The 24,843-nt window shown below is 30.9% G+C and overlaps 1 protein-coding gene, 3 non-coding genes and 1 pseudogene across 4 annotated transcripts; 2 read left to right on the top strand and 3 right to left on the bottom strand.

The window, feature by feature from the left end:
- Positions 1 to 6,735: 6,735 nt before the first annotated feature.
- On the top strand, positions 6,736 to 9,703 carry LOC124941769 (alpha,alpha-trehalose-phosphate synthase [UDP-forming] 5-like). The gene is made up of 3 exons (XM_047482122.1): positions 6,736 to 8,781; positions 8,858 to 9,131; positions 9,224 to 9,703. The coding sequence occupies exons 1-3, from the start codon at positions 6,791 to 6,793 to the stop codon at positions 9,557 to 9,559; spliced, it is 2,601 nt and encodes an 866-aa protein (XP_047338078.1). The 5' UTR covers positions 6,736 to 6,790; the 3' UTR covers positions 9,560 to 9,703.
- A 9,059-nt stretch (positions 9,704 to 18,762) lies between these two features.
- On the top strand, positions 18,763 to 19,749 carry LOC124942946 (annotated as a pseudogene).
- A 2,155-nt stretch (positions 19,750 to 21,904) lies between these two features.
- LOC124944193 lies at positions 21,905 to 22,132 on the bottom strand. Its single transcript, XR_007099841.1, has one exon. It is a non-coding gene; the product is annotated as a small nucleolar RNA U3 (small nucleolar RNA).
- A 1,408-nt stretch (positions 22,133 to 23,540) lies between these two features.
- LOC124944196 lies at positions 23,541 to 23,768 on the bottom strand. Its single transcript, XR_007099844.1, has one exon. It is a non-coding gene; the product is annotated as a small nucleolar RNA U3 (small nucleolar RNA).
- Positions 23,769 to 24,448: 680 nt separating this feature from the next.
- LOC124944202 lies at positions 24,449 to 24,674 on the bottom strand. The gene has a single exon (XR_007099850.1). It is a non-coding gene; the product is annotated as a small nucleolar RNA U3 (small nucleolar RNA).
- Positions 24,675 to 24,843: the final 169 nt, after the last annotated feature.

Raw genomic sequence — 24,843 nt, 5'->3', positions numbered from 1 at the left:
CTTATATATATTCAAATTAACAACCACCTGACAAAAAATAATTTTCAAAAAAACATCATATTATATATATGAGAAGTGATATAGGAAGAAATTTGGGAAATAAATGATGTGTCATTATATTTCTGCCGGAAAAAAATGATAAGAAGTAAGGAAATGGAGAAAAAAAAAAATGTTATTTTTTCGGTGAATCAAATTGTGTCACGTCATTTCTTTTCAAATTCACTCTCCCAAATTATCTTCCCAAATCATTTCTCTATATATATTTGAATTATATGTGTAAAATTTAAAATTACTTTATTTTTATAGAATTTATAATCATTTATAATGTAATATTTTTTTTATCTGATTTTTTTTTATAACTTACACTCCCCTATAATTATTACTTATTGTAAAAAACACTTAATATAAGTCATCATTGTAAATATCTCTATAATAAACATATAAAAAAAACATGTGAACCAATAAAAATACTTATTATAATATTGATAGAAATATAAGTTTTTTTTTTAAATTTTTTATTGGAGAAAATTTAGTTCTCTTAAGCTACTCTTTATTTTATTTTTATAAGGATGAAACAATTTTATTAATCATTTACCACTTAAGCTTCTTTTTTTCAAACCTTTTTCCAGGCTCTAAGCTACCCTTTATTTTATTTTTAAAAGGACAAGACAATTTTAATTTTGAAACCTTTTGTCAAGTTATACCTAACACTTGTATATAATGTTTGGGCTTTTTGGATATACAAGACTTGTGGCTCTGTGGGATGCATTGATAAACCCAATTAGGTTAAGTCTAGTTGAAAGTATTTGGTGGGCTTTTATTTTAAAATCCTCATATTACCATTGTAATATATTTATTTGAAATTTTGCTAAAAGAATAATAATAAAATAAAAATAGGAACTATCATACTTTATAATGTTAATTTCCAAATTTAATAATAACTTCACTTAAATATTTTAAGTTTAATTAGAATCGAAGAACTATTTAACTCACTTATGGATGATTTACACAATTATATGATTATCAAATCGGTAAAGAAAATAATGTTTAGGATTTGATAGATAAATTAGTATATTTGACGATATATTCAAATTGATGCATGCATAACATCACTTGCACGTGGTAAAAAAAATTCAATCACCCATCAAATTTACGAAACATATAGAAAGTTTGATGGTTTATTATGTTGAAGTCGTAAAAATAATATATATAATCTATTGTGAGATAGTTATATTAATTTTATGTATTTTTCTTAACAATATGATGTTCGACGAAAACGATTATGTGGTTTTCATATTTTGGGACAATTTTAATGATTCTAAAAAAAAGATGATTAACATTAACTTGACATTTTAACATTCCTAGTATAGATCCTTGACTAAGTTATAGTTATATGATTTTACACAGTATTCTTACTCTTGGGTTTATTTGAATACATCTTTATAAACTAATAATTTATTTCTTACACTTAATACAAACATTAAATTTGAAAGAAAAAAAATCACTTATGTGCCAAACATGATAACCTGGAGTAACAAGCTTTTAATCCAACCAATGAATCAGAAAATATTCTTGTCTTAGTGGTTAGAAAATTGACTTTTGATCTTACCTTCTTTTCTTTTCGTTTTTTTTATTAAATTAAACATAATGATTTTAACTTCAAATTTGTAGAAGACAAAGGAAGTGATCAATACCAAGTCCACACACAAAAAAAAAAAAAAATCAATCTAGAACGATGAGTGTCATGCTAGTTCTTGTGACAAATGAATTAATTGGTTAGTTTAACTGTTAAAAAAATATATTAATCTAAAACAAAAATAGAACAATAAAAATATTTGCATAACAATAAAAAAAATGAAAACCTCTAAGGATCAATGTGACACTTAGTATAATAATCTAAGGTTTTGTACAAAAAAAAATAAAATAAATAAATAAATAGTAATTCTAAAATGTCTTAATCACCCACCATAGTTGGTGAAAAAAGAGAATTAATGATGTGGTGCAAATATTTTTAACTAATAAGTTAATTGATTTTAATTAATTTGTAAAATTGTATTTAAATGGTTAATAATTTGTGTTTTTAAAACGCATAATTCTTACCGTTTAATTGTTTATTTTTTAAAAATTATCTAATTTATTCGTTAAACAATGAATGTTTGATTTTCAGTTAATTATTTAAGTTAACAATTTGAATAATTCAAACTAAACTAAATAAGCAAATTAAACTTAAGTTGAATAGATTGATGTGAATGGCTACTAGCTAGACTTAAAAGTATATATTTGTAGGTAATGCTTGTTTAATTGTCACATGGGATAATAAATAATAATAATTCAGTAAGATTGGATAAAATTTATCTAATTTAAGTAAATTTAGACACTTCAGACCGCACTAAATCCTATCACTTATTTGCTTATATCTAGATAATTTCCCAGTTAGATACCCTCAAAATTATTAAGTACCTATTTTAATTTGTTTATCTCAATATATATATATTTGAATTATTAATCACCACAGGAAAACAATGAATGAATCAATAATTGGTGTTCAATATTTTCTCTAGTTTTTTATAATTAAATATAGTGTGATCAATAATTGAAGACATAGATTCGTGTTCATTAAAGTCTTGTTTGTATGTGATTATTGATTAAATTTTAAAATAATTTACTATTTTTTTATTATTGTACTAATCACTTCTTTATTCAATTTATTAATTAAAATATTATTTTATTTTAATAATTTTATAAACTTTTTTTTTTCATGAGTGTAAATTAATAAAGTTATTTAATAATTTATTATTTATTTAAATAATTGGAATCCAAATGAGGTGTGCTAACTTAAGGTATTTTGTTAATAAAGAAGACTATTGGTTAGATGGTCAGCTTTCAGTCAAAACCTTTCCACCAGTTTTGTTGAATTTTTTTTATTGGCATCAAACCTTCTTCTAACTCATTTTATATAATTTTTTTATTAGCTTTAATTAATGATTGAACCATCAATATGAAAGGATAGTTTGGATTAGGTTATTCAAATAACTTGATTATTTAGAAAATAATGTTGGGTGATGATTTTGAAAAAATAATTTTAAAAATAAATAAAAAACAGTTTTAAAGTGTATTAATATATAATGATAATTTTTTTAAAATAAATAGTATTTTAATATTTTTTAGTAATAAATTGAGTGATGTGATTGATGAGAGAAGGAATGATACGATGATTTTGGGTTATGATTATTTGAATCATCTTGAGGAATAAGACCTAAAGGAGTGAATTGAGTGAAGTGAATTGAGTGATTAATCGAAGTGAGTGATAAATGACACTTTACACAATCACTTAGCTACAATATATTTATTAGAAAAAAATAATTATATATATAATAGGGAGCAGTGTGGTTCGATTCGGTTTATTTTATCGTTGAAAAATCCATCAAACGTTGGTGTTGGTTTTTCAAAAAATTTATCGGTTGGATGGTTCATCACTCAATTTGATCGATTATAAGATTAGTTCGATCGGTTTATCAGTTTAATCGTAGAAGAATGAATAAATATATATGTAAAATAATAAATTAAAAATTAACAAAATTAAAAAAAAATATATATATATATATATATATATATAATAATAAACTAAAGATTATGGATTTATTTTTATATCACTACATAAAACAATAATTTAATTTTTAAAAAATTGTTAGATTATCTTTATTTACATCAATACTATATATTACATATTGATCCAGAATTATCACATAGTTGATAGTTACATTACATTAGTTGGACAAATATATATATATATATATATATATATATATATATATATTAATATTAGAGCTCATATATTTTAAGAAATAAAAATTATATATCTATATATTGTAAAAGTTGAAGGGTATATAAATTTAAGGAAAAAGATAAAGATATGGATCAATATATAACAATAATATCTTTACTTTTAAGAAATGTATCTAATTAATTAGTTTTTAAATTGGTAAACAACTAAGCAACTTAAATTATATAAAGTCTTCATTATTGTCTTATGTTTCCCATTTTTGTTAGAATTTGTATACAAGTGTGAAAGAGGTTTGATTGTTTTAGTTGCAACTTACACGAGTTTTGGACATGAGTATTAAACTAAAAATTAACTTTAATATAATTATATAAAATTTAATTAAGAGATTAAATTTCCCAATAAATTGATAACAATTTTTATTACTATATATAAAATCAAATCAAGCAAAGTATTAATCTAGATAAAAGTTTAAAAGATGCTATAATATTGCATGCATATGTGATTTTAACTAAATGTTTTTCCTAAAATGGAATTGTAATATTGGAACGTCCACCATCAACTTTGATTTGGTTGGAATAAAATCAATACATACCAATAATATATAATTTTATATAGATTTTGGTTGCGTCTGTTAGCAGTAATATATTAATCAATAAACCTATAGTCTATAAAATAATAGCATTACATATAGTTGTCAAACTATATATAAACATGCATGTCCATTATATATATTTATTGTCAAATCACAACTTTACAAGTATTTTAATCTTCAATAGTTAACATGCCAAAAAAAAAACTTTATTGATTTCATGATAACCAAAACTGTAATTATTTTCATATTTAATTTTCTTAGATAAAAAGTAACCTTATCAATGAAAAACTTGAACAAATCTTGATTTTTTAATGAAAAAATTCATTAAATATTTGTATTGATAAGATGGACAAAAGTTAAATCTAAAAGATAAAAAGAACTAAAATATAAATCAACAAAATATATTGGGTTATTTTTTATATTCATTTTTTTATTATGGTTATGAAAATTTTAAATTTATTAAGTTTGTTAAAATTATAATTAAGACAATAATTCATAAAAGAAATTATTTGATTACATATAACAATGTAATCTATAACATGATTTGAAAGATAACTTTTCCATCTAAACTTATATTCATATAAGTTACATTTATTATAAAACGACATCGTTAAGGTGTTTTACATAGATAAATGATATAAATCTAATAATTCAAAACAACGTCATAAAAGTATTTTATATTGTTTAAGGATAAGTGATATCAATCTAGTTCGTCCATTAAATTTAATAAATTATTTGATTACAATATAAGGAATGTAATTTGCATCCATCAAATTTAATAAATTATTTTATTACAATATAAGGAATGTAATTTGCATCATGATTCGAAACATAACTTTTGTATCTAAACATATATAGATATACTATACATTTATTATAAAACGGCATTGTTAGAGTATTTTTTATACAGTTTATATATATAAAACGATATCGCTTAGAGTGTTTTATATTATTTAAGGATAAATGATATCAATCTAGACTCAATCTAGACGGTCAAACTTTATTTATTTTAGTTAATAACATTAAATTCAATAAATAATAATTAAGTTCAACTTTAATAAGGATTTGATATTTTTATTAATGGCTTACCATAATATCCTTTTTGAAAAAATTAATGGTTTACTATAGTAGTTACTTTTTTAGAAATAAAGTAAAAAGTCACCAATGAAAATCTTGAAGATATCATTTTGAACTAAAATCTTATCCCTTCCAACCAAGTATTATTGAGGAGGCCATTTCTCTAGAGGATAGCTCATAATCAATCATCTTTGCTCAAGAAGGTCTTCTTTCTTGTTGATTCTTGTTATTTTGGTTGCAACGTAACGTTTGTTTGTTCGTTCTCTTTTAACGTTTCATTCTTTTGATTAATCATAACTTATTTATCCTAACTTATTTATCTTTAATCGTTGGTTGAAAAAAGACGCTCCTAAAAAAACCGAGACACAGCCTGCCTAAAGACTGTGCTATACTTGTCGCCGCGTCATCACAAGTTAAAAGGTAATCATATTTTAAAATCTATTTCTTTTGATCAAACATAACTTCTTTATTGTGCTACCCATTGTCATATCTTATTTCTAACAATGATTCAACCCTAGATGTATACAACTATATCTAATTATTTAAAAAAAAAAACATTTCTATACTATATAAAGCCAACATATTGATATTTTTTCAAATGGGGTCATGGTTTTATTTATCTCAATTGTAATTGTTACATACTATTGACAAAACACAAATAATAATTATTTTTTTTTTTTTAAAAGAGTACATTCCAATAAGATTAGGAGCACATTTTTTGTTATCACGTCAAACTATTTCCTCCATCAAAAGAGAGAGAAGTGACTATAATGCTCATCTAAGTATTCTATTCGAGCAAAAGAAGAACATAATCTATAATTAAATCAACAAACCCTAGAAGATTTCTTCTATCAGATAAGAAATTAGAGCTTAAAAGCGACAGAAATCTTGGGTTTTTTTTTTGGTGGGAATAATTGAAGCTGTTTTCACACCAACCCACTAAAGAAAGCAGATCGTCCTTTGAAAGGCAAGCTCAAAAGAATTTCTCCACTCTCTCTGCTTTCAGTGCTGTAGCTCTTCGTTTCTGCAACTTTGAAATGCAACTTTTCCTTCTTTCTTATGATTTTTTGAAAAAAATTTCGATTCAAATCCCTTTTTTTAACAAGTTGACTCTTACCCACTTCCTCTTTCAGTCTTTTCTATTCAAATCTCCTTTTAAACCCTATAGTTGATCATGATGATGATGATGATTATGCCATCTTTGTAATTTGGGTGTTTCAGATCTTAGTTCTATCTATTACCCATCTCTTATAATCAAGTTGCATTTTGTTTTTGTTTCTTGTTTTTGTATGATTAATTGATTATGACGACTGGGTTTGATTGTATTCAATAGTATAATGGTTTCAAGATCATATTCCAATTTATTGGATCTTACTTCCGGCGAATCTCCGATTAGTCGATTGGGGAAGAAATTCTCTCGAGTGTCAACGGTTTCCAGTTTCTTATCTGAAGTAGACGATGACAATAAAAGTGTAGGATCAGATTCTTCATCCTCAATTTCTCAGGACAAGATGATCATCGTTGCAAACCAACTCCCCCTCCGGGCAAATCGAATTACCAACGGTAAAAAGGAAAGTTGGGTTTTCAATTGGGACGAAGATTCCTTACTTCTACAACTAAAAGATGGGTTGGGAGAAGATATGGAAGTAATCTATGTCGGATGTTTAAAAGAAGAAATCGATCCAAACGAACAAGATGAAGTTGCTCAAACTCTACTCGAAACATTCAAATGTGTACCGGCTTTCATACCTCCTGAGCTTTTCAGTCGATACTACCATGGATTCTGTAAACAACATCTATGGCCATTGTTTCATTACATGCTTCCATTATCACCTGATTTTGGTGGCCGTTTTGATCGTTCACTATGGCAAGCTTATGTCTCTGTTAACAAGATCTTTGCTGATAAAGTAATGGAAGTTATAAACCCAGATGATGATTTCGTTTGGATTCATGATTACCATTTGATGATCTTACCAACTTTTCTCAGGAGAAGATTCAATAGATTGAAGATGGGTTTCTTTCTTCATAGCCCATTTCCATCTTCTGAAATTTACAGAACTTTACCTGTAAGAGATTTGATTCTTCGAGCTTTATTAAACTCGGACCTAATTGGGTTTCATACATTCGATTACGCTAGACATTTCTTATCTTGTTGCAGTAGATTGTTGGGTCTTTCTTATCAATCGAAAAGAGGTCATATTGGACTTGAATACTATGGGCGAAATGTAAACATCAAGATTTTACCTGTTGGAATCCATATGGGTCAACTTGAATCTGTTTTAGCCCTACCCGAGACTGTAACCCGGGTCGTGGAGTTGAGTGATCGGTTTCATAATCGAACCGTTTTACTCGGGGTTGATGATATGGATATTTTCAAAGGAATAAGTTTGAAATTATTAGCTTTCGAGCAGTTACTTATTCAGCATCCTGATAAGAGGGGTAGATTCGTACTTGTACAAATCGCGAATCCGGCTAGAGGACGAGGAAAAGATGTGGAGGATGTTCGGTCTGAAACGTATGCAACGGTGGAAAGAATCAATGAAACGTTCGGGCAACCCGGGTACGACCCGGTTGTGTTGATCGAAGACCCGCTTCAATTCTATGAGCGATTAGCCTATTACGTGATCGCGGAATGTTGTTTGGTTACGGCTGTGAGAGATGGGATGAATCTTATTCCTTACGAGTATATTATTTGTCGACAAGGAAACGCGAATATAAATGAAAAATTGGGAATAAGTGGCTTGGTTCCGAAAACAAGTATGCTTGTGATATCGGAATTTATAGGGTGTTCACCTTCTTTAAGTGGAGCCATTCGTGTCAATCCGTGGAACGTCGAGTCAGTTGGCGAAGCAATGAGTTCGTGTTTGAATATTGGTGATTGCGAGAAACAATTGAGACATGAAAAACATTATAAGTACGTTAGTACACATGATGTTGGATATTGGGCAATGAGTTTCCTACAAGATCTTCGAAGAGCATGTAGCCAACATGTGAATAGGAAATGGTGGGGAGTTGGTTTTGGTTTAGGCTTTCGTGTGATTGCATTGGATCCAAATTTTAAGAAGCTTTCGGTTGATTACATTGTGTCGGCTTATAAAAGTACTAAAAACCGAGCTATTTTATTAGATTACGATAGCACGATGATGAAAACTCCAATTTCTATTAGCAAATCTCCTCATTCGCAAGCACTCGCGGTCTTGAATAGCTTGTGTAAGGACCCGAAAAATGTTGTGTTTGTTGCTAGTGGTAAAGATCGTAAAACACTCTCCCATTGGTTTTCTTCGTGCGACAAACTCGGAATGGCGGCCGAACATGGTTATTTCCTAAGGTACAAATTTTTTAAAATTTAACCGTTTATTCGGGTATATCAAAATTACCAAAATACCCTTGTTCTGTTTTTTCAGGTCCAGCCAAGATGAAGAATGGTTAACTTGCGTTCCAGTTCAAGATTTCGAATGGAAACAAATAGCCGAACCAGTGATGCAATTATACACAGAAACAACCGATGGTTCAACGATCGATCCAAAAGAGAGTTCAATGGTCTGGAATTATCAACACGCAGATCCTGATTTCGGTTCTTGTCAAGCAAAGGAACTGTTAGATCATCTCAAAAGCGTTCTAGCAAACGAACCAGTTTCAGTCAAGAGCGGTCATAGAATCGTAGAAGTTATTCCTCAGGTTAGTAAAGTTAATCAATCCAACGATTCTTCAAAAAGGGTATGAACTATGAACTAAATTAATATTGGGTATCTGTTGAAAACTTAAAACAGGGCGTGAACAAGGGTATTGTGGCGGAAAGATTGATAGATATAATGAGGAAGAAAGGAATGGTACCGGATTTTGTTCTTTGTATTGGAGATGATCGATCGGATGAAGATATGTTTGAGGTTATAACGAATGCGGCTAATGGACCGAATCTTAATCCTTTGGCTGAAGTGTTTGCATGTACGGTTGGACAGAAACCTAGTAAGGCTAAGTATTTCTTGGAAGATGCTGCTGAGATAATGACGATGTTGCAGGGTCTTGCGGCGGCGTCTGAAATGTCGTCTTTGAGAATTGAGCGTTCGGAGGTTGAAGATGATGATGATGATCAGTTGTGGGTTTAGTTGAAGAAACACAATTAGGGTTTATAGAGTAGAGATATTTGGGCCTGGTTTAATTAAACTATTTTAATATCTATATTTTATATTATCGGATTGGTTTATTTAGATAAAACATTTATTTATATCTATATTTAACATATTTAAACATCTATCCATTTTATTAATTTTTATTTTTTTATGGTTAGATATGAGTGATATAACAAGTTCAAATTTCACTCTTTACATAAATTCATATATTAATTAAACTATTAAAAAAAATTATAAATTATTTTATAATATTATTTACATAAAGTTATAAATTAAAAATATATTACTAATTTATATAAAAGAATTAATATAATTAGATTTTTAATGTTATTTGGTTATTATTATTTTTACAATTAATTATATATATAATAATAGATTAAATTTTTTTTTTTTATTAGTGGTCAACAATTTTATGTATGAACAAATAACTAATGTTAACACATTTTTTGAAAATTTTGTAAGCTTTTTATTTTAAAAGTCTTTATATACACTAAACATTTGACATTTTGAGTTAAGTATTAATGTATAAAATTTTCGGTAAAATAAAAACTATCATTGAACAAATATACATATCAAACCTAAAAGTGTTATAGAGTTAGCACTAAGACCAACCCGATAAGCGAAGCTCCTCTCGGATGCAAAGTTAGTAGTAAGACCCAAGTCGCTAGCGAAACTTTCACGAAAGAGTTAATAGTAAGACCAATCCGGCAAGCGAAGCTCCTCTCGGATACAAAGTTAGCAGTAAGACCCAAGTCGACAGCGAAACTTTCACGAAAGAGTTAGCAGTAAGACTAATCCGACAAGCGAAGCTCCTCTCGGATGCAAAGTTAGCAGTAAGACCCAAGTCAGCAGCGAAACTTTCACGAAAGAGTTAGCAATAAGATTAACATGGCAAACGAAGCTCCTCTCGGATGCAAAGTTAGCAGTAAGACCCAAGTCGGCAACGAAACTTTTACGGAAGAGTTAGTAGTAAGACCAATCCGGCAAGCGAAACTCCTCTCGGATGAAAAGTTAGCAATAAGACCTAAGTCGGCAGTGAAGTTTTCACGAAAGAGTTAGCCAGTAAGACCAATCCGGAAAGCTAAGCTCCTCTCGGATGCAAAGTTAGCAGTAAGGCCCAAGTCCACAACGAAACTTTCACGAAAGAGTTAGCAGTAAGACCAATCCGGCAAGTGAAGCTCCTCTCGGATGCAAGGTTAACGTAAGTCCCAAGTGCGTAACGAAACCTTCACGAAAGAGTTAGTAAAGAGTTAGTAGTATGCCCATACCGGCATCAAAGATCCTCTCAGATGCAAAGTTAGCATAACCCCATGTCGGTAGCGAAACTTTCACGAAAGAGTCTAAGCGTGAACCCCTTATCATTGGCAGTAAACCTCGTCTTTTACCAGATGGGCTGAAGCGTAAGCCCAACCATGATATCAGGTAAGTATTTCTACCTCCGTTCTTTATTTTTCACACTTATGTTGTTTGCTCTGTAATTCTTCACGAAAATTGTAGTACGAGGTTTCCTTCATTGGGAAAAACCCCTGCTTCGATTTGTTTTTGCAGTCGGAGAGATGATTATTTTCTCTATATCTGATTGTCGTGAACACCACCGCTGGATGTTCATACGAGAATTTGTGCTTTAAGGTTCAAGCTATTTCAATTCTTTAGGGGGTTGTAATACGAGGTTCCTTCATTAGAGAAAACCCCTGCTTCGATTTCCTCTTGCAGTCGAGAGGCGGTTGTTTTCTATATCTCTGATCGTCGTGAATAGCATTGCTAAGGTGTTCACGCGAGAAAAAAGATAAAAAAAATTCTTATGAATGCTTAAAGCCACGAGGATCCTACATGGATTGTGGCATGTTGTCTTCTTCATCGAGACTATTTTGGCCTCGATGATTTCAATTCTTTGAAGGCAAATGATTATGTTGTTTTGTTAAAGTATACCCCGGAAGGGTATGTGGTTCTAGAAAGTTTCAACGTACGGTTATTTTGTCGATCGGTAAACCTTAAAGACGACACTCTGAGTTGTAGGTTCCTCGATGAGGGTGTATGACGAAGGTTGTTAATTGATTGTTGAACTAATGGCCTACGGGCCTTATCATTGTGTTTCCCTTGTTTTGCAGGTTATTTACTCTTGCCACCTGATGAGAATTCACACAAGATCGGTTGTGAAAAGATGGCTCATGACTATCTGTTGTTAGATCAGATAATGACATGATGATTTCTTCCCTGAATCCTCATGTAAGCTTGATATGAAACTTGTTATAATGTCTGGTTTCACTTACAGATACACCACGAGGATCGTTGCAAGATTAATGCCTCTGTTTCCTTCGAATGTGTAAAATCTAAACGAGAAAATTAATGAAAGACATACAATATCAGGTTGTATCTTTCTTTTCTCTTTTGTTCATTCAGCTCGGGTTTTAAAAAATGTGGTGCCTATTGTTCAGACTTGGACACACGTTTTATGAAAATACGAGACTTTTCTCTAAACACTATCCAAGAGGGGCATTTTGTAGATACCCCATTTTTACACCTTAGATATATAATTAAAAAATCTGGTCTAATATAATGCTCATGCTTGTTTATTGGACCATAAAAAACTAAGAAAAACAAATATCTTTTGAAAACCGGATCAAAAAAGCCTAAAAACGATGATACAAAGGAACAATTTCAAATATACTCAAGTTCCGAGTTCCATTGTACCTTTTGAATAACCGGCACGAAAAATCGTGAAATTTGAATATAATATTGTTGTTAAAGAAAATGTATCAAATGGTTATTTTGAAGCCAATTTATGAGTCAAACTGCCATTTTTTATAACGACTCAATTTTCGGAATCCATGACATGTTCATACTTTACGTTTTGAAAAATCAAAAATTTTGAGTATACTATTGTTGTTTGCAAATGTGTGCAGAAGGCGTTCAAAAAAGGAGAAAATGAAATAACGGGTCAAACCTGAGTCAACTCGTCAATTGATGAGCCCATCCGGGTCAAAGAAGGGTTAAACACTTGTCAACCTAACGAAGGAGGTGTTGACCGGTCTTCTGAAGTTGAAAAGTTGGATTATTTGAAAAGAGGCGAATTTGAGTTTTGGATTGACATTAAGCTCCAATAGACCCTGATTTTCCAAAATTCGCTACGGCCTCAATACTCAATGGTATTTGACCATTTTGGATTTTTTGGAAAGGGAAATGTGTCCTCTACAAGAACCATTTGGAAAAGATTTGCTTTAGGATCCTCGAAATGGAACCATTTGGAAAAGTTTTGCTTTAGGATCCTCGAAATGGTAGAAATACCGACATAAAGAAAATGTGTCTAAAGGAAAATCAACTTGGACACCCTTCTACTTAATTTTTTTTTTTAACTTGAGTTGTAGTTGATGGTTTCGGGTGATTCAACTTGGGTTGGGAAGTTGATTCATATACCGTTCGAATGACATCGGCCCCGAACCTTGGCTCGACCACTAAGGCACTCGCCCGATCAGTACAATAGAGGCAACACTCCAGGTCTGAATCCCAGGAGCTAAATGGTGGTATGCTATAATTCTAAAATTCATGACTTTTGAATCACAGGTCCATTTTGGGTTTATGAGCTACCATTTGAAAAGCTCTTTGTGTTAGATTTCCATTTATACCAAGTATGCCACTCAGTTCGACACACAGCTCACCCTAGGTCCTAGGTCGCCCGTTGTGAAATTGGTGAGTGAATCAACATGTTTCGGTACAGTTATTTTCCTGATCAACACAGACCGTGTTAGAATTTTTTTAAAAAACGAAAGTTGTGGGCAAGACTCCCACCTTTCAAATTCCTACTACCTCATAATGAGAGGAGTCCTGAGTCCAACGATGTGGGCACATGAAGTCGCGGGTACAAGAGTTGCGAAAGTGCTGAAGGTTAAATAAATAAAAAATTTTAAAAATTGTAAGTCGGGCTAGGAAGGACAATTTTGTCTGATTCGAAAGGGATATTGAAGTTCGTTATGTTAGCAATTTTTCATAAAAAATTCACGGTCATTGGAACAAAGACAAAGCCGAAACGATTTATGTAAGATTAGGGTGCTTAAGGGAATGGCCAAACAAGCAAAAATTTGGAAATAAAATTAAAAAGGGTAAAGGGAGCATGACGGGTTAATGACTAGCGTACCCTTTGAGAATCTTAATTTTTTTCGGCTGAGGACAAAAAGAGAAGGGGATTCAAGTGAAGAGGTGCAGTTTTCGAGTGGGGAGGAGACAGTTACAAAAATCCAGAGAGGTTATAATGGTGAGGGGCTTTTGATATATCCCGTTCTTAAAGAGTGTGGCTAGTTGAACATTTCCTTGTCTACTCACCTTTTAAACAATATTTTTCCAAAATACATACGTTCATATTCACATTTTTAAAATATCCACGTTTCTTTCTTTAAATCATTAATTAGACATATTTTACCATAAACTCAATAATTACTCTATTTTATAAATATAAATATATAATTAAAATTAATAATACATATATTAAATAAAATATATTATATAAATATTAAAATAATATATATATTTTTATTTTTACTCCATTTTATAAATATTTAATATTATATATTAAAATAATATATATTACATAAATATTAAAATAACACATATATTTTATTTTTACTTAATTTTAAAAATATAATATATATAATTAAAATTAAACCCACTAAATTAAATATTTTAAATAATATTATAAATTAAAATAAAAATATATATATAATAATAATATTTATGACTTAAATTTTTTACTTCATTAATTCAAGTAAATTAGATATAAATTAATTTGATTTAAATTTAAATAAACAATATCAAACAAGTAATAAGAAAAAGTGATCACATAAATCTGTAATAAAATTGCATCAACCAAAGTTATTATTTAACAATTTAATAATTTAGTGAATCTCAAATGAGATTATATAAACAAACTATTTTTAAGGGCTTGTTTGATTGAAGCTAATCAACTAATTAGTTTGTCTAATAAATGTAGTAATATATATATATAAAGAATATTTATAACAAAAGACCATCTCATAAACTTTAGTTAGATGTATTTGATCTTATAATTATTTATTATTAAAATATTTTAATAAAAAATTATTAATAATGAGATTTTGATTTTTTTTTAATTAATTAAAAAAACACTACATCAAACCAGACATAATACAATTGTTATTGAAATCTTATCAAACAAACTATTTAAATGATTATAAAAACAAGTTTGTATATTGTCCATAAAAAAAATGAAGTCTAATAGCATTATTTCTCTTCTCTCTCTTCTTTCCATTTTTTTTTTCATTCTTATGTTTAGATAATTAATTATTTATAGATCACCACAAATCAAATCAAGTCAATTTCATTTCTTATCATCTACCACTAGAATTATGAACATGCATGTGATTATTTATATTAAATCTTTGAATTAAGTATTATTATTACATTACAGTAATATCATGATTGAAGTACCATCCATTTATAATCAGAAGAATATTATAGGTATATATTATCGATTATTATTAGTGTATGAAATTTTATACAGACATATAATTAATAAGTGTTATCGTTTGTATCCTATTTGTATCCTACGTGCGAAGAAGCATGTTTTTAGATTTTAAATTTCAAAAAAATATATTTGAAATTATAAGATTGTCTAAAAATAAATTTTTCTTGAATTTTTAGAACCTATTTGAAAAAATATCTATCTTTGCAATGTCATATTTGAAGTTCTAAAATTCCAAACACGTTTTCTTTGAGCTTCTAAAAATATTTTTGACTATCATGAAGTTTTGGGAATTTTAGGAATCATTTTCGAAAATGACTTGTTTTAATGTGTTATATTTGGGGTTTTCTTAACTTTGAGAATTTCAAAAGTGAAACACTCAGAACTTTGGATTAATTTATTCTCTTCTCAGAATAAATTTCTAATATTCTATTCGAAATTTTGTCCTCCTTGTTTATACTCATCTATTCTCTTTTGGGAATCGAGCTATATGCTTTTCATTGCTTTATCTTTGTCAGATACCTTATGAATAAGATTAGTACTGTTACAATATGATCAAGATATTTCTCACATAAACAAAAAAGTTCTTACTCAAAACGAAACGTAACAATCCTTCAAACATCAACTTGCCAATTACTTAGGAGTATAGACTGTTTATAAAGACAGACGTATATGATATAGTACCGTAGGCCCTTTTTAATACGTAACCAAATACCGAACTCTTAAAACGAATCACTGTGTTTCTTTTCTTTAGTTTATTTGGAAAAAAATTAAAGTGACGACTCTAAAGTCAATTAGATCGATACATTCGTGAATGTATCGATTTAAAACATGTACAGGCTAATTCAAAAAGGTCTATACCAATTCAAAAGGCATATGCCAAAAAGGAAGAAGCGAAAAAAAACGTGTACACATAATATTGAAATGCTGATACCTGTTGCAAATGATCACTAGGGAGGATTATACCTGAAGAATATCAGTCATTTTTAAGGAGGTTAGGGTTTAGAAATAAGTACCAAACGAGCCTTGAATTAAACAATTGTCTCCGAAGTCAATTAAACAAGCCCGCAATAGGTCTTCTAGAGTTGCAACTTCTATCGTATCATTACTATCGTATCATTGCTGACTTTCATTCAGAATGCTCATTGTTAACTGGGACAATAGTTCCTAAAACAAAACTCTACTTCACTATACTACAAGAGATTATTATCAGTTATCTAGTTATCTTTTCAATAGACCCTATAATTACGTGGTATCAAGCAAAATAATCGTAATCAAATTCTATAAGGATTCTGTTTCGGCATTTAACATAGGTAAGGGGTCTCACAGACCGGGACTCGACATTAGTGGAAGGACCTGTTGTAGACAACAATATAAATTTGAACAAAAATTCGTTATTATTACCATAGTTTGTAAGCCGCCAAACATCCACAGTGTTGAGTGTTTGAGTAATAATCCAGGAGAGTGTTAAAAACCCTTCAAAGTGATTCAAACTAAGAATATAGAACGAACAATTGTACTCGAGATGTGAAATCACTCTGTATTTTTTTGTCCCGAGATCAAAGTTAAAATAAAGCTTTCATGTTGTTAAACTCCCGAAAGCCAATGCAAAACTCCGCAAGCTAAAGCACTTGTTTTTTTAAAATTTGATATATGTCTGAACTTATTTGAAATGTACTCCCATGTATTTTTTTTTATACCACATACAATCAGTATCGATTTTAAACCGTTAGACAGAAATGTTGATGGTAAAGTAATGATTATAATACGGTGATATATAGTTTAAAAACCAATACAAGTACACTTCAAATAAGCTCAGACATATACCAAGTTTAAAAAAAAAAATAAGAGTTGTACTGCACTGGTTTTCGGGAGATAAATAACAAGAAAGCTTTATTGTAAGCTTTCATCTCAGGACAGAATAATACAAAGTTCCACATCCCGAGTACAAAGTATCTATATTTTTTAGTTTGAATCACTTTGAAAATTTTTAACACTGTTTTGACATTATGACTCAAACACTGTGGATGTTGGGCAGCTTACAAACTATGGTAAGAATAACGAATTTTAATTCAAATTTATATAGTTGCCTGCAATTAGTCCTTCTAATATTGTCGAGTCCCGGTTAGTGAGACTCATTGCCTATGCTAAATGCGAAACATAATCCTTATAAATTGCGATTATTTTACTTGGTACCACGTAATTACAGGGTTCATTGAAAAGATAACTAACGGATAACAATCTCTTACATCAACAATGAGTGTTGAATAAAAGTAAGTAATGAACGAGGATACGTAACCGTAGAAAAATAAGTACGTTGTAATTTGATAATTGTAGAATTGTTTTGCATTTATTGTATGTACGCTTGTTTGTTTTCTCATGCTAGTGCCTTGAAGAAGATGTTTTTGACCTATGAGGAAACTCCCAACAATCTGAATCCACTTTATAAATCGATGACAAATAATCCATGACACCATAATCCCCACATAACTTCACTTAAATATTTTAGTGGTAGAATCATTTAGTCCAATGTTATTTACAATAATATTATATGACTATCAAATTTGATAAAAAAAAATAATAATAATCTTTCGAGTAATTTTACGGAGATAAATGAATAAATTTGACGAGATATTTGAATCGTTATACACAACATCACTTGCATATTGAGAAAAGTCCCGATAAACCATTAAAATTTGAAACATGTAAAAATATAATGATCAAAGACAATCTCCACAATCAAAAGTTCATTCAGTTTTCAATTTTTGAATATACCTCAAAAACAGTGCACTTCAATCCGCTAACAAACACATTAGCCTTGCTAAGTCTAGACAATCAATAATAGTAATGTCAACAAGTTCTCAATAGACAATTAGACTAGAATAAACCTAAGGAAAAACTGTTGAGCATCAGCTCCCCAACATGAATAGGTTAAACTAACAGTGAATAGGTTAAACTACCTGTATTTCCTTAATCCTCATCATCAACATGAATATGGTCATATACACTAGAAAATGGACTCTCATTTTCAGCTGAAAATTTCAGTTACAGGTCGAAACACTTTTGATCAAAAATCAATAAATTGAATTCTGAAAGGTCTCGTGGATAAATGACCTCATGTCTAAGATTACGATTGATAAAATGCAACAATAATTAAACAAGAACAATCATAAGTGATAATATGAAAGGTAAAGCTTACTTGCGATTCCGAATAGTGAATCATATGTGATAATATAAAAGGTAAAGCTTACTTGCGATTCCGAATAGTGCTGCATTGAATTGGTTCTTGTACCCAAGATCACTGCAGCAATAACATCCGCATTCTTATATCTTCCACCGGTTAAGGTTCCAATCGTATCATTAACCTGTATCAAACTAACCATAACTTTAGATGTCCTTCCAAAGTTAACATGTTTAACTGAAAATAAGAAAAAGGTGGACATACTAAAGCGGACACACGCATGTTAAGCTTAACTCTTTCCATGGCTTTTAGTCAATTCATCAATAATATCCTGTCCAACCTGAAAAAGAACACAAAGAATTAGGAACATGTTCTGTTCATCCCCCTCCCCTCGAACAGAAAAGAAACAAAGAAGAGACAAAAGATTTACATTATCTTCAATAGAGAATCCTTTTGTCCATTTGATGAAAAGGTGAAACCGAGCTCCCTTTGTCTACCCGTAGGAATATGGAAATCCTCATTCTCTGTATCAACAAAATCAGAAAGCGCCCTCTCTATGAAATCAAACATATGTCTATCAAACTAGCCCAAAAGTTTTTTTTTTCTTCTTTTCGTTTTAGTTGAAAATGTTCAAGATATGGTAATTGGCTAGTTAATGTTGTTGCCCACTTATAAAAAAAACAGGGTTTTAAATCCATTCTCATTCAATCCAATGGATTAATTAAAGATTTAATTTGTACTCTTTAAGTACCATGAGTTAAAATTCATAAAAGAATTCCTTTTTTTTAAGAATAAATTATTTGTTTGGATTGTATAATTGTAAGAAGCACGTCAGTCAATCAAGATCTCTATTGTAAGAAACACATATTTATATTTTAGACATTCCTATAATGAGATAAATAAATTCATTCTCCAGTATACTCATCTGATAGAACCCATTGCAAAAAGGATGCAGAATGTTCAGATTTATGTATCTTATTGTTGCAAATAATAATCATTATGATATAGTCTATCAAGCTAGAGTTGTTAGTTCAGACGGAACCTATCATAGAGTCTTATGGTCCTTCCTTCAATTGTTGACGAAAAACTAGAAGCCATTGTTGTGAGGTTAGATATTCTATGTTCACGAGTGAATATAATATGTTTCATAAACAACTAACTAAAAGTATGCTTATATGTAAGGAAACGCTACGAGGCGGGATAGCTATCTACAAAAAGAGAGGCGAAAAAGGTTTATCCCAACTGAAGGTTGAAGTTGTTGATCTAGTGTCTGAAGAAGGAACAACAACTGGAGAGAAGCTGAGTTCTTCTACCCTAAGGAGGCGAGAAGCAGAAAAGAGAAAGATCAACAAGTCTAAGTTATAATAAGTTCTTATTGTTTGTTTTATAGAGGTAACTATTTAGATTTAGATTGGCTTGTTTGAATTGGAAACAACTATTCACATACAAGATTTGCACCTAGTGAAGAAATATCCGAGTTTTACAGCAGTACTACACAAAAGACCTAGTAAATGGTCAAGAGTTCAATGAAATGCACACAGGTAGAGAATTCAAAAGTGAATTTCAGAACTATTTGCAATTAATTACCTGAGCTCTCAAGAAGTGGTTTGTCATCTGATAGTGGAGTAAGTAATGAATTCCTTTGAGGTGAAATGAAACGTTTGGAGTGGGACAGGATTACTGCAAAAAGGAAAACCGGGAGATTAATTTAGTGATGAACTAACTCAGTTCCTTGAACAACAACATATAGAAGAAGGCTTACGGTTGTGGCCCGTAAACTTTCACCTGGCGCAAATGTGTATTCTTCCCATTCAAATTATTACACAAAATGTCTATTTGCAACATGAAAGTGTCTACAAAAGTTTCTCAAGGTTGATGAACATTTTTATTTGCCTAAATTTCCATTCATGGATAACAACACCATAAATGAATTTGCTGTAAATCATAATAACAGAATTTACAGAATACAATAGCAATTAAGTGATACAACTAGATTAGATTATGAAAACAGTAGCACAGATGGCATACCTCGGATCATCTCCTGATAACGAAATATATGCCCAGCCAGTTGGCTTCACAAGCCTCACAACTGTAACTTCCTAGATTATGGAGTAATTCAAGAGGATATTAATGTCACATTCAAAACAACAATAAGTTTGTGTCAAATTATTATTAAAAATCATCTCATGTATGATGTATATAAATATTTTTAGAACAAGGTTCATATCATTAAAATAAAATAAAAATAAGAACACACACCCAAAAAGAATATAAATCCACCCAAAACAAAAGATCAACAAGGTCTTATATGGATTTCATGCCGCATGTATATAAACATAGATATCTTTGTTTTCAAATATGTCCATTGAAAAGATAAACATTCTCCAAATCATTAATCCCGCTCTGGGTACCAACCTCATATATATATTCCTGTCTCCTTAAAATTAAGGATACAGATGTACAAACTTATAGAACAGATCTGTTCAAATAAGGCCGTGACTTGTAATCTCTGAACTTATTAATATATAGTGCAGAAACCTAGGTTATCTGGGCAAAGAGGGATATAAACATCAGGTTACTATAGGACTTGTTTGGAGTATGGTTAAATTTAATTAAACAAAATGATCAACACAATTTTTACACCATAATTTATCATCCACAAATAATCCATATAAATAATTACCCAAACAAGATTACATTAAAATAATCCCAACAAGCTCTAAGGAGTTAAGAGATGAAACTGTGATAGAGTTAAGATTATACTAGTATAGGGGGGTAATTTCTCATATTGAAATACACTCTCCTATACAGTACTATATTGTCTATATACTAGCTAACTTACCAGCCCTGCAGCTGAAGAAGGCTAACTAGATTGGCATGCAATATCAGAAGGTGTTGTTGCCATTGGAGCTAGAAACTGATGTGGGATCACCAAGTAATAACTGGTAAGTAACTTAAGGCTTTGTTTAGGGATATGGTTAAATTTACTACAATATACAACTAAGACTGTAAATTTTAATACAATTACAATATATTCTAAAACTTTATCAATAACACAAAAATGTCTCACTTACCAATCCAACCAATCCAGGAATCACCCCTTCATCCATGACCAGCTGTATGTACTCAAACCGACAAGAACAGTGTTAGGAGAATCCATGACGCGTTTTCCTGCACCTCCTCCTCCTGAAATTGGAGTTCCTCTGCTACGAAACCGATGCATCCATTTGTTTCAGCCATAGAAACCAGAGAATCATCTTTGTTACGCATGTATCTCAAGATTCCCATGCAGTATCTTGCTAGTTTGGCATCTTCAAAGAAGGGTACTTATTTAGGGACGACTTCGGATGGGATAATTCGAGAACAAGCATCTCCATGCAACGACAAATTATACAAGAAGAAGAAGGCAAATATTATTGTTTTCAAATATGTTCAGATCATTCATGAAAGCGTTCATTCCAAAAGTAGATAAAAGTCCTTTCCAATGAGGTTTTGCTTTAGAGTGCATCCCATCAAACACCTTGCAGGCATATCCAAAAGATGAACTTACAATAGGCATATCTGTAGGGGGAATTATCACAAATAATAATTTAACCAAGAGGATAATAATGTCACTCAACTACACAGGAAGATATAATAAAAAAAGGTAAGCCTGTCAGACGACCGCTAGACCAACCCAGCCAGGGCCAAGGCACTGACTGAGAACGATCCTCTACAGCAGTGTGACCACAGCCGAAGCAGGTGGCCAGCAGTGCCATTAATCACGCTCTGGTCTAGCGGCAACATCTCATCAACCAGACATAGATTCCTGTCTCCTTAGAAATCAAGGATACAGATGTACGAGCCTATAGAACAGATCCTGTTCAAGTAAGGTCGTGACTAATGTACTGTAACCTTTTTAATATATAGTACAGAAACATAGGTTATCTGGGAAATATGGGATATAAACATCAGGTAACTCAAGGACTTGTTTGGCATATGGTTAAATAAAATGATCAACACAATTTTTACACCACAATTTATCCACATATAAATATTTTCCCAAACAAGATTACACTCAAATTAACCCAACTAGCTCTACAGAGTTAAGAGAAAAGCTGTGATAGAGTTAAGATTATATTAGTAGGGGGGAAACTTCTCATATTGAAATACTCTCTCCTATACTATATTTTCAAATACATATACTAGCTAGCTTACCAACCCTGCATTGTTCTTACAGTTTCCAACCATCTTTTCTTTCATATTGATTCTTATAGTTAGTGTCTCCAAATTCTTGAACCAGGTTAACTAGATTGGCATGCAATCTCAGAAGGTGTTGTTGCCATTGGAGCTAGAAACTGAATTCAATATTCTTCTTCATGTATATATAATTATTTGCTTTACTTTCACCTTCTTTAAGTATTATCTTATCTCTTTTGCTAAGAAGGACTCGAATTGAAAAGGTTTGGGCTCAAGTAGTTAGGCAGTAAAATTATTAGGACATATTTGAAACAGTAGAAAGAGCATATATAAAAAAACCCTCCTTTTTCCTTCAACAACTAGAAAGAGCATACCTGAAACAGCAAGACTGCCCTCCAATAACTAATTAAGAAGTATGTTTCCATAAAAACAATATTCACACAAATAGGAGTACTTTCCTGTCTCTTTAGATCTCAAAGAGACAGAACAGATCATCTTCAAGTAAAGAAGTCTTCCTTAAAATATGTTTTGAAAAGAAGAAAAACACATAATAAAAACAAAATTCACACAAACAGAAGAAGGAATAGATTCATGTCTTTTAGAGTATCAAGTATGCAGACAAACCTATATAACAGATATGTTCAAGTAAAGTCTTGCTTAAAAAAATTTGATGCTCTAGAGGCCAAAAACATAACGATAAAAAAATATTCTGTCAGACAACCGCAAGACCAACCCAGTCCATTCAGTTAATTTAACCAAACAAGCTCTAAACTGTGATATGTCCTGTGAGATGTTAGAAAAATAAACTTCCACTGATCATTTATAGGATCAATCAAAATGAAGGTTGTATCTATTAATGGATTTCACATAAAGTTCTTCTCAAAACCAAAGAATAGTCAATATTGGAATGATATGCACATTGAGGGTAGCATATCTATATTTGAATGGATACATACCATGGCCGCCAACAAACAGCTCAAGGACTTGTTTGGAATATGGTTAAACAGCTCTTCAATATTAGGAAGTCAGTCACCAACTAAAAAGGGGTAAGTAAGTCTATATAAATACCAAGAAATGGTTTTGACAAAAGAAAAGGTGTTTTTGGGAGTCTGTCAGACAACCGCTAGACCAACCCAGCCAAGGCCGAAGCTCTGACTGAGAACGATCCTCTACAACAGTGTGACCACAAGCCAAAGCAGGTGGCCAACACGCCGTTAATCACGCTCAGGTCTAGCGGCAACATCTCATCAACCAGACATAGATTCCTGTCTCCTTAGAAATCAAGGATACAGATGTACGAGCCTATAGAACAGATCCTGTTCAAGTAAGGTCGTGATTCATATTCTCTAACCTTCTTAATATATATTGCAGAAACTTAGGTAATCTGGGCAATGTGGGATATAAATTAACATCAGGTATCTTAAGGACTTGTTTGGAATATGGTTATATTTAATTAAATAAAGTTATCAACACAATTATTAATTTATTACAACATAATTTATCCACAAATAATCTATATAAATATTCACCCAAACAAGGTTACACAAAACATAAATTAGTTTAATGAAAGAGATAACCCCAAATCAAAGGAGACAAGTTCTAAAGAGTAATATAGAACAAGAAAATGAGGATGATACAGAAATAAAGAGATATGGAATTATTTAATCATGGAAGGAAGATAGTGTAAGCTGTAAAATTATTTCACTAGCAGGGAGGGGGTAACTTTTCATATTCAAATGCTCTCTCCTCCTAGATACAAACAAAAGATTTAGCCCCCAACAAGGACAGTGTTGAAACTAGAACAAGCATAAGAATTTGGATTGTAGGACAAAGTTATTTTTTGGGCAGAATAGTCAATAATTTGATGAACAAATTGAGGCCAAATTTATTTTTGAGAACATTGCTATTCTTATCCCCAAAATTGTACTACCACCCTAGTTTCTAACCAATCCTGGATTCAATCACCCCTGCAACTCGAATACAAGTTTTGACAGGAGGAATAAGAAAAAAAATGAGCCTGTCAGACAACCACCAGACCAACCCAGCCAGGGAACTGACTGAGAACGATCCTCTACAACAATGTGACCCACAAGCCAAAGCCGGTGAAGCCAACAGCGCTGTTAATCACGCTCTGGTCTAGAGGGTATGTCTCATCAACCAGACATAGATTCCTGTCTCCTTAGAGATCAAGGATACAGATGCACGAGCCTATAGAACAGATCCTGTTCAAGTAAGGTCGTGCTAAGTTTTCTCTAATCTTTTTAGAATATAGTGTAGAAAGTAATAACAGGTAACCAATGTGGGATTACCAAGTAAAAACAGGTAATCAACTTAAGGCCTTGTTTTAGGAATTTAATTATATTCTTTAAGCAACAAAATTAATAAGTACACCATTATTTATGCTAAAAT

This window comes from Impatiens glandulifera, chromosome 6, assembly GCF_907164915.1.
Source record: "Impatiens glandulifera chromosome 6, dImpGla2.1, whole genome shotgun sequence".
In the NCBI taxonomy this organism is placed as follows: domain Eukaryota; kingdom Viridiplantae; phylum Streptophyta; class Magnoliopsida; order Ericales; family Balsaminaceae; genus Impatiens; species Impatiens glandulifera.
This window is presented reverse-complemented; position numbering and strand designations above follow the sequence as displayed.

Excerpts from the sequence above, each read along its gene's own strand:
- LOC124941769 (XM_047482122.1), top strand. The coding sequence starts at position 6,791 with ATGGTTTCAAGATCATATTCCAATTTATTGGATCTTACTTCCGGCGAA. Across the intron at positions 8,782-8,857 it reads GAACATGGTTATTTCCTAAG|GTCCAGCCAAGATGAAGAAT; the intron begins GTACAAATTTTT and ends CTGTTTTTTCAG. Across the intron at positions 9,132-9,223 it reads TCGTAGAAGTTATTCCTCAG|GGCGTGAACAAGGGTATTGT; the intron begins GTTAGTAAAGTT and ends AACTTAAAACAG.